We start from the raw sequence: 10,340 nt of genomic DNA, 5'->3' as shown, positions 1-10,340 counted from the left end.
ACGAGTACAATCATGACTCCTTGACTGCGGGTCCGGTCAACCTCTCTGTCTCGTCTTTAAAGACCCTTAACCAACGATATCGGGTAACCAAACACGCATCGACCCCGAAAGACGGTACTAAGTCGTTAGTCCTGCTAGATGTTGTGGTCACGGGCCTCTACAACCCCGCGCTGAGATAGCGGACGTCCAGTACATCCTCAAAAGAGTTGCGACATGTTCTTCGGCTTGTGCATCCTTGCAAGATGTCCTTAACCCAGCTTCGTTTTCTTGTCTCGCTCTGAAGCTCTACACGGATCTTCGTTAACGCAGTGTCTGCTTACCTTCCTGGATCAACTCTGGCGTCATAATGCATTCAGAGATATAGCCTCCAGCAAATAGGCGCTTGTGCAATACTGGCCAATGTTGGGCAACGATGGCATTCGGACCAGATCAGTCGCATCAGCCGTCGACGTGTACAAGACATGACTGCAGACGCTTCAGGAAGGAAGCGACCTGCTACGTGATCAAGTGCTGGAAAAGACGAGATCACCTTCTTGGTTTATGGTTGTCCGGTGGTCGTCTTTGTCGGGGTTCTTACCATCTGCGGGGCTGTCCACGTTACTGGAAGAGGTCTGGGTCATGCAGCTATCGCCAGAAGCTGGCCCTCTTATTCCACGTGCATCTGTGTCAGCTTGGCTTCATGAAACCGGACTGTGATATGGCTACGACATCACCCAGACATCCTGCTCCGTCTCTACAGCGGCACCGGGGTTGGAGATCTATCAAGCCATCTACGGAAAGTAAAGAAAAAAGACAAAAAACAAAACAAGAACATGATGACCGGAAAGTGTCTTCGGCAAAGAGCGCCTCGCGACTAGCCCTCGGTCACGCAGCCGACCACCACTCGGGGCCATGAAGTATTAAGGCTTTAAGACCATGATGGTTCCGATCATGCTAATTAAAGATATTATGAGGAAAGAGTAGAAGGTGTGTGAAGGAGAAGACAAATGGCTGTGTGGCGGAAATCAGCTTGTTATCCTTCGGAAGTTGTTCGATTACACTGAGGCTCCCTGCCTCTCCGAACTCAGGCTTCAGTCAAGATCTGGACCCGTACAATGCGATGCTGGTCTTGCGTGTCCCGCGTTCATGCAACCGAAGGCACCGCAGAGACAAGCACCTAGCATCCAGAAACACGGGGCTTGTCCTGTGAGTGGGGCTAGACAGACGACTTAAATCTTTGAAATGCTACCAAGAAGGCCTATGTGCCGATCACCACGCATTCAGAGACATTGCCGCCGCTGGCAGTATTTCTTCGATGTGCAAGAGCATGGTTTCGGCGAGACTAAACATAACATAATATAGACAGATATACGTACAGATTAATAAACTATTTAAGGTCTATGTGCCTGCATATACATTGCACTGACATTGTAACTGAACGACAATACAATTCTCAGAAGTCAGAAGTTGCGTGTTGTTCAATGATGGCAGGTAACATTCTGCGATTTGACCCAAGCGTCGAATTTATTCCACTCTGCCCGATCACACATATTGGTCCGTGCTCGAAGTCGCTGAAGACGGATAGAGTCTTCACCAGTCTGGACGACCGCAGACATGCTCTTGGGATGACCGCAATACAGCGATCGCGAAAAAGGCAGCATGTCGCTACACAATATGTTCAACGGCAGCATAAAGCACAGCTCTGTGTTGCTGCAGAACCAAGAAACGGTAACCATAAGGGTCGTAGCGCCCGGAAGGTGCAGAAGTTAGGCGAACCATAAGCAGGATGCAGCCTATCACGATCCCTGCACTGGAATTCCGCTACGCATCTATTCCAGAAAGTCCGCGACGACGAGCTTTCAACACACGCGACGCTCGCAATCCACATTCATCATCACCTGAACGCGATGTCGAAAGACTGAACTCACCGAAGAATAGTGCTTCGTCACTATGTACTGGTAGCAGACCACCTTCTGCTCCTTCCTCGCCACGATCGCCAACGACGCTATTCTTCCGTGATCCGTGGCAGTCAGACCTGGCCAGAAAGCCTCTGCCAGTACTACCTGCAGCCATGGCACCTCGAGGTCATGACCTACTCGAGCAAGAAAAGAGTTCCCTGCTTCACGAGTCTCCTTCAGAAAACAGAACGCGCCACGAGTCAACGTCCTCACCTCGATCATCAGTAGATACTGTGACAACCGCATCAACCACCTCACTAGTCCTCGAGAACCTCAACGAAAACGCCGATTATTACAAGACCAGACCGAGTCAGCCTCTCGAGTACCGCGACGATGAATCAGATCCCGAGCTTCCACGGACGAAATGGTCGAGCCATAAGCGAAGCCTATCTTTCAGCAGCCAAACCTCAATGTCGCGAAACCTCAAAAGAGTGGTATTGCTTGTGTCACTAGTAGCGGTCGCAGGATGGGTCCTCGCACTCTTCACCTTCGTGTCTAACAAGAACTACCAGCATAGCTCGACTCAAGCCTACGATCACGAATCACCAGGAAAGAGCTCAGGACGTAAGATCAGCTTGGACAGCATACAAAAGGGGATGTGGTATCCTCGTAGGGCTGCATTGAATTGGATCGCGGGCGCGAGTGGCGAAGACGGACTCTTACTGGAGATACAACAGCCAGGCAAAGACTTTATGGTTGTTGAGGACGTTCGTTCCAGAAAGCCAGACTCGAATGGGGAGAAGCATCCGAGCAACATACTGATGATAAGTAATCGGTTTACTCCCAAGGGAGGAGACAGTGCTGTTATCGCTGAGGATTACTGGCCCAGCCCGGACCTGAAAAAGGTATTGGTGTTGAGTAAGAGGGAGAAAGTCTACAGACATTCATTCACAGGCGTATACTATATATTCGATGTGGAAACACAGACTGCGGAATATTTAGACGAGGAGTATCCTGATGCACGTGTTCAATTGGCACGTTGGAGTCCGAACAGTGACGCTGTGGTCTTTACTCGCCACAACAACCTCTTCGTGCGGATGCTGAAAAACAGCAATGGAGGTCCAACAACGGCAGTCCGACAAGTTACCAACGATGGTGGTCCCGAGTTCTTCTATGGCATACCCGATTGGGTTTACGAAGAGGAGGTTTTCCAAGGCAATGTTGCGACGTGGTGGGATCGCGAAGGTAAATACATTGCTTTCATGAGGACCAACGAGACTATGGTTCCGGAATTTCCTATCGATTACTACCTCAGCCGACCCAGTGGCGTCCGTCCCGAAAAGGGCCTTGAGCTTTATCCAGAAGAAAGAAGGATCAAATATCCTAAAGCAGGCGCGCCAAATCCGGTTGTGCATATGCTGTTCTACGACCTCAATGCGAACGAGATGTTCGATGTGAATATTGCCGATGGTTTCGCTGATGACGATCGGATTATCGCTGATGTGTTGTGGGCCGACGACGGGAGAGTCATAGTGAAAGAGCTGAATCGGGTTTCTGACAAGGTCAGAGTCGTGCTCGTTGACGTCAAAAGCAGGAGTGGAAAGACTGTCAGGACCCTCGATGTGGAAAAGCTTGATGGTGGTTGGGTCGAGCCTGGTCAAGAGAATAGGTATATTCCAGCTGATCCTGCGAATGGTCGACCACAAGAAGGCTACATTGACACTGTCATTTATGACAATGGAGACCACCTGGGTTACTTCTCACCACTTGACAGCTCTGAACCACTCATGCTGACCAGGGGAGACTGGGAGGTTGAGCAAGGCACGGTTCATCTCGATTTGAAGAACAACCTTGTTTACTTTACAGCAGCAAAAGAGCACTCTACTCAGCGTCACATCTATAGTGTCGACCTGGAAGGCAAAGAGATCAAATCCCTCGTACCGACTGATAAGCCCGGATACTATAGTGCTAGTTTCAGTGCTCAGGCAGGCTACGCAATCATCAATCATGAAGGACCAGGCATCCCCAATCAGAAACTCATCTCAACACCATCGAATGCAAATACCTACGAAGAAGTTCTCGAAGAGAACAAAGACCTGGCACGACAAGCTGCTCAGCACGAAATGCCGCACATAGTCCACACAAACTTCACAGCTGAAGACGGCACCGTCCTGAATGTTGTCGAGCAGCGACCACCACACTTTGACCCGAGACACCCTTACCCAGTCCTATTCCAGCTCTACGGCGGCCCTGGATCGCAGCAAGTCGACCGTCGCTTCAAAGTGAATTTTCAATCCTACGTCGCCAGCAGTCTAGGCTACGTTGTCGTCACCCTCGACAACCGAGGTACAGGCTACATCGGTCGCAAAGCACGCACCATAATCCGCAAGAACATGGGACATTACGAAGCCATCGACCAGATCGCGTGCGCACGAGAATGGGCTCAGAAATCATACATCGACGCCGACCGCATGGCCATCTGGGGCTGGTCCTATGGCGGCTTCATGACCCTCAAAGTACTCGAAAAAGACGCCGGCGAGACCTTCCAGTACGGCATAGCAGTCGCACCCGTCACAGACTTCCGATTCTACGACACCATCTACACCGAACGCTACATGCTCACACCACAACTCAACCCCACAGGCTACGAAAACACAGCAATCACAAACGTCAGCGCTCTATCGCAGAACGTGCGCTGGCTGATGATGCATGGCGCTTCCGACGACAATGTGCATGTGCAGAATACTTTGACCCTGATCGATAAGCTCGATATGCAAGGGATAAAGAATTATGATGTGCATTTCTTTCCGGATAGTGATCATAGTATCTATTTTCATGGGGCGAATAATGTTGTCTATGGGAAGTTGAATGACTTCCTTGTCAATGCGTTCAATGGGGTGTTTTATGAAATGAAGAATCCGAGGCCGGAGGATGTCGTTGGGATTGATGATGAGAGGAGGTGAATTGAGATATCAGCTTAACGAACCAAATACAATTTCGAATTATCGACCCAGTAAGAGATGGTATCACGAACATACCAATTGGAAAGAAGCAAAGGCGGAGCTCATAACCATCACACGTTCACCCGCTTCATCCAGGTGCGGCATGGCGGTCCAATTCCTCCTCAGCTCCATCTGCATCTACCAGTGTGCCGATGGATACGTCCCTGCAAGAGTGCGCCGCTGAAGGCTGGCATATTCGTGTCTCTGCGATTACGATCTAGTACGAATGAGAATATGTATGATTATGCGTACAAACTCGCTACCACGAAGGCAGACTTGGCCATCAACATCATGTGAGAGGTCTAGGGAGCCTAAGCGTTGGATTGTCGCTGGGATAGAGCGATATAGCACCTTAAAGGCAACATCTGAAGCCTTGTGATGATAGTGAAGCTTCATATTATAAGAGGCGAGGAAGGAAATCATTGTGGTAGCGACTGCAGGCCATGTGGTTGTGATTTGCGCTTACTGGCGAGGGAATCCTGTGAAGGTCAAATAAGAGCATCGCAACATCTCTGTGTAGGCATGCAGTGATGCTGTGTATGTCGACAGTATAGGCTGAGTGAGAAAGTGACGACTGTATGGAACGATGCCAGAGCCGAGTGTCAGATGTGAGTAGTGTTTCGTGTCGAGGAAACTTTACCGAACACTCTTCAACCTTGGCTCTGATCGCTCTTGCTCATCTTCCTCCGATACAAATCAATCACAACTTTGCAAATGACCTCGTTATGACTTCTTCCTCGATCGTTTCTCTGTAGCCTTTGGGGGTACCTCGTAAATAGTACAGGATAACGCTGCCAATGCCCAAATCTAAGGAAAAGAGATGTGGTCAGCACCAGCGAATCAAAACAGTCTCATGAATGCGGCTGGGTCTCGATCAACCCGTCGCTCATGCCACTCTTGATAGACCCTGAAAGAGCTGATAGCGCCTCGTGAGATGCGCTTTTACAGTCATGAATGGACCAGGATACAGTCTTATCTACTGTCTATCCAGGTTGTCCGAACTAGTGGGCTTTCAGGAGAGGTCTTGTATCGCACAGGGAAGACGCTCAGAGATGTTCTACATGCATGTTCTGTGGCTCAGACAATGTCATGAGCTGCTTCTAGAGAGACTACGCGGATCCACGATCAAGCGTCAGGGGAACCGACAATCCAGATATGGTTCGAACAACTGAGATATCTTGCTAGAAGAACTCGAGATCGTTGCCGGAAGTGATGGAATCAGGTCGATTTCATAGGCAAAGAGTCAAGTTGAATATGTATTCTTCTATTTTCCTTTTTTTTAGAGACACTGAACTACCCGTGATTTCCTGGCTATCAGCAACAAACAGCCATCCGCCTCCCATGAGCTTCTGTGATGCCACACCCTGACTTCCTCTACACCGCTTGACACATCAATGGTCGACCCAGGAGCCTTTTAAATCGTCGACTGTGATGCTGTAGGGATAGGGTGTGTCCGCAAAACACCGAGTGTTGGTCGAGATCTTCTCTGTGTCCTCGGAATTCCTTTCGTGAGTCATTGACCTCGCGACAGAAGACGTTAAGCCTATAGATCGTATTGCCGATGGTGGGGATTCGAGATGAGAGAGATTGGTTCGATACATGGTACTCGAGATCATGCTGAGATGCTGTACATTCGGCGAGCCGTACGAGGTCACGAAACTTACAAAAAAGACGCCCCAGCTGGGCAGCTTTTTGAACTGACATGTCCATCACCGACCACGCCGCGATCATCCAACGCAGAGGTAAAAGTATCGTCGCACTGTTAGACGATTCAGCAATCGCGGAGCCTGTTGTTGGTTCTCGTGCATGACCATTGGCCTAGTCGCCTTCAGTGTGCACTTGTAACAGTAGCGACTGTGTTGATAAACGAGTACTTCGTACTATCAGCCGGCTGATTGAGAGCTTACTATGGTTATGCCGGTCATTTCCAAATTTGTGAAGGTTCACCCTTTCGCCAGCCAGGCATACCATGACCCTTTTGTGCCGGCGTTTGTCTTTATTGAGATTGTTGTGCCCTAGCTCAAGGCTCTGTTGTGATTGGACGATGCCATGCGACTAAAGAAGTTTCTAATAGTGATAATCATGATTAGGTGAAGTCTTGAACGCAATCTGGCATGCGGCTGGTCAGCTCAGTCGGCGGAACAGCCTCTCCACAACTGTCATCATGAGATCTTCCTCCACAGAATATGCGAAGCCTTGCGATCAAGGTACACCAGGCTCTGTCCCGTCAAGCTCTATCTGTTCCATCAACATCAAGTTTTCCCCGAAAATCCCCCAGACTTCGAATCTCAGGACGTCCCTACTCGTGATCACCGACCACTGGATATTTGCTATTGATCACTAGCGGACCACGCTCTTTCCATTCTCTCACTGTGAGATCTTCAAAGAGCTTGTCTGTCTCAGGCGGAAACCGTTTACCCAACTCGTGCACTGACGAATTCAACGCCACGAAAGATGCCAGGGCCAATGGCCACCGACGACTCATTGACCTTGCGAAGATTGCTAACGAAATCATCTGCTTGTTGTACTGATCGGATTGTGTGGAGGTGACGAGGATGTATAGTGCTCTGATCATGGGTTGCATCCAATACTCGGCCATGTGCGCGTTGCCATAGCGTTTCGTGTGAGTGTCACACAGGACACTGATTCCCAGGGCGGCTTGGGTGTTTTTCTCGTTCAGTTGTGCTGTCTGGTCGGCTGACATCTCTATGCCCTGGCTTCTGACAATGGCGTCGAGGCTCATGACCACAGTGAGATAGTAGCAATGAAGTGTCAATACTGGTCCTGAGGCTTCTGAATGAGGCAGAAGAAAAGCCGGCATCGAGTTACGCCATTCTGGAAGTCGATCGTGAAGGAGGAATATCTCGGCTGCCTCGAGTGGCACTAATCTATTCTTCGTAGTTGTCAGATAACTGATGTCTAGCACGATAAGCGAAAGGCGTGACTGCTGAGCAAAAAGCTCGTCCATGAAGTGGAAATGTGGGACCACAGAAAGCGGGTACGGTGACCATGTCACAGCAACTCCCGTTGACTCGGGCGGAGGTTCGAGAGGAGGATACATCTTTGCAGGAACGAGCAACGCATTGATGACAAGCGTCGAGAGATTGAAAAGACCCCAACGCGTCTTGTTCAGTGCTTTGCGAAAAGTGCTATCCACCTTCGAGACTCCTGCACCGGAAGAGGCTGTTAATTGAGCTTCCAATGCTCGGCACGTATCGTCGGCCTGCTGGAAGATCTCAACAGCAAGTGCATCTTGGCCCAAAACGGAATGGGCGATGAAGAGCAGTCCAAGTCCTTGAGCTTTGGTTATAGATATGCTGGTATCGTTGCTCAAGTGCTCCTTGGCATCATTGAGAAAGGACCGCATCAACTCCGAAGTTCTGCCATGGCTTGATCGAGCTTCTGGGAAATCCGAGTATGGACACGCAACGGCTAACAATGAGTTGACCAGAAATTGTGAGCAATATGTAACATCATGGTGGCCAGTCTGCATATCGCGAATAAACAGGTCTCGTTCTATGAAGTCAAACATTGGTTTGTCCCAGGTCAGCCACATAGAGATGAGATGGGAGATGAGGGTGTCGTCGTCGGTGGCGGTGGTCCATGGCCAGGCAGAGACAGTGACCAACGGTGTATCTATGAGCCGGGATATTTTTAGCGCGGCCAGACTACCAGACTTCCTTTTGTCCGTCTGTCTGAGAGTCTCTTCTGGTGTGTATGACGGTTGAAGGTCTTGCGCTAAGTAATCAGCAAAGTGTTGGCTTCGAGGAGGAGTAACATGCGTGTTCTCGGATGGAGTGGTTGGGGAGTAGTGCTGTGGTGGTATGTTAGACCGTGTATAGGATGGTCCAGGTATAGAGCTGGTGACTGCTGGGACGAAACCACTTTCTCTCTCAATGCCATCACGTACTCGCTCAAGGTTGGGGGTGATTTGTCGCTTATTGGTGGTAGCCTCCTGCAGCATTTGCGTGATACTAACATGAACCTCTTCGATGGGCGCATTACTTCGAATCAGTGCGATAATTTGAGCCAGGTCAGGATCATCAACGTCACGGATAGTCTGAATCACATCTTGAAAAATTCGGTTCTGGTTTTCGTTCTGTTCATGTCTCCGCTTAGTCGAGCCGCGAACACGTTGATCCTCCACGTCGGAATAGGTACAGTTGACGTTCTTGGTCGTACATCTTGAACATGGATTTGCTGCGTTGCACTGCCCGAGAAGCTCAATTAGATTGAGCCATGGGAGAAGATAGTCGATTACATGCCTTGGATTTGCTCTGTCTGCACTGCTGGCAAGCAGTCGTCACGTGCCTCGTCCTTCTTGTCTCGCGTGGTAATAGTACTCGTGGTTCGGAAGGCAGGGCAGGCAAGAATGGCACACTCAGGGGTTCTGACGGGTCATTTTGCATGGTGTTGACGCACTTTGCGCAGTAGTCACAAGTCAACAGTTGGCACAATGTAGCGTATTGATTTGGCCGATTGATGGCAGAGCGGCATGTAATCGCAGAGTGCCCGGGGGTTTGTGTGAGAACAATGTGGTTTCCTCATTTGACGCGGAGATATGGCTGAAACTCGTATGGCGCACAATTGCATGAACGGAGGCTACAGCCTTCGATCAAGCCTGAGTTGCCAGCGTGTGATGCGGTGGCGGAACTGTAGAAGCGCTCCACTATCTACCCACAATGTGTCGTGGTTTCATGGTCGATCGATCATTAGTGGCTGCCCGCCAATCCCGGAATTCGAATTCCGCATGTAGTTTCCGGGCCTCTTCATCAAATCAATTGTGGATCAGTCTTTCCTGCTTGAGAGGCCCGGGTCTGTTACGTACTCGTGCGTTCAACTTTCCAGGTCAGCCGTCTCACCATGGTGCTGTTGAAACTTTTGACCTTGAAGAGCTTTTGCAATTGCTGGTCGGGGCGCCCACACGATGACTGGTGGGCCAAAATGTCCTTTTGCCTTCTCTGCAACATGATGATGATAGCACGGAATCTTTTCCCGTGGCCGGACGTCTATAGTGTTGCACGAGTACTTCTCGCCTATCAGTTTGAAACGGCCTAGGTGGTCAGTGGATCTGATTGAAAATTGAGTTGTTGTCGCATGTGCCACGTGGTTTTCGGGACAAGAAAGATGTGTCTCAAATGCCTCATCTCTTACCTCGTCCATCAGCACTCCTTGTAACTCAGTGTATACATCCTCTGTCGTGTGACAATACATACGTACGACTCGAGATGCCTCCCTATGAAAATGGTTTCCGAGGATCGATTTCGCAGGAAAGAGCAAAATACAGGTAAAGTGCGAGAAATGCGGCGCACTTCTGAGCCACTTTAGCAGATTGTCCAGACGTACTACGTCTCTACATAGAGTCACAGGCGCAACAGGCAATCGAGCTGGCATCCCTGCAGTATAGCTGATTGAATGCGACTTGTGTAGAAGGATATGGAAATTGGCAATTTTCCTCATG

At 49.7% G+C, this 10,340-nt stretch overlaps 2 protein-coding genes across 2 annotated transcripts; one reads left to right on the top strand and one right to left on the bottom strand.

Annotated features, from left to right (window-relative positions):
• Nucleotides 1-1,765: 1,765 nt before the first annotated feature.
• On the top strand, nt 1,766-4,840 carry LTR64_002337 (uncharacterized protein; the record flags this gene model as incomplete). The annotated part of the gene is made up of 1 exon (XM_064896709.1): nt 1,766-4,840. The coding sequence occupies one exon, from the start codon at nt 1,766-1,768 to the stop codon at nt 4,838-4,840; it is 3,075 nt and encodes a 1,024-aa protein (XP_064755659.1).
• Nucleotides 4,841-7,178: 2,338 nt separating this feature from the next.
• On the bottom strand, nt 7,179-8,843 carry LTR64_002336 (uncharacterized protein; the record flags this gene model as incomplete). Its single annotated transcript, XM_064896708.1, has 2 exons — nt 7,179-8,693; nt 8,790-8,843. 2 exons carry the CDS (start codon nt 8,841-8,843, stop codon nt 7,179-7,181), a joined length of 1,569 nt encoding a protein of 522 aa, XP_064755658.1.
• Nucleotides 8,844-10,340: the final 1,497 nt, after the last annotated feature.

This window comes from Lithohypha guttulata (genome assembly GCF_036872675.1).
Source record: "Lithohypha guttulata strain CCFEE 5908 chromosome Unknown scaffold_2, whole genome shotgun sequence".
Lineage (NCBI taxonomy): Eukaryota > Fungi > Ascomycota > Eurotiomycetes > Chaetothyriales > Trichomeriaceae > Lithohypha > Lithohypha guttulata.
The sequence above is the reverse complement of the archived record's forward strand: the minus strand, read 5'-3'. Positions and strand labels throughout refer to the sequence as shown.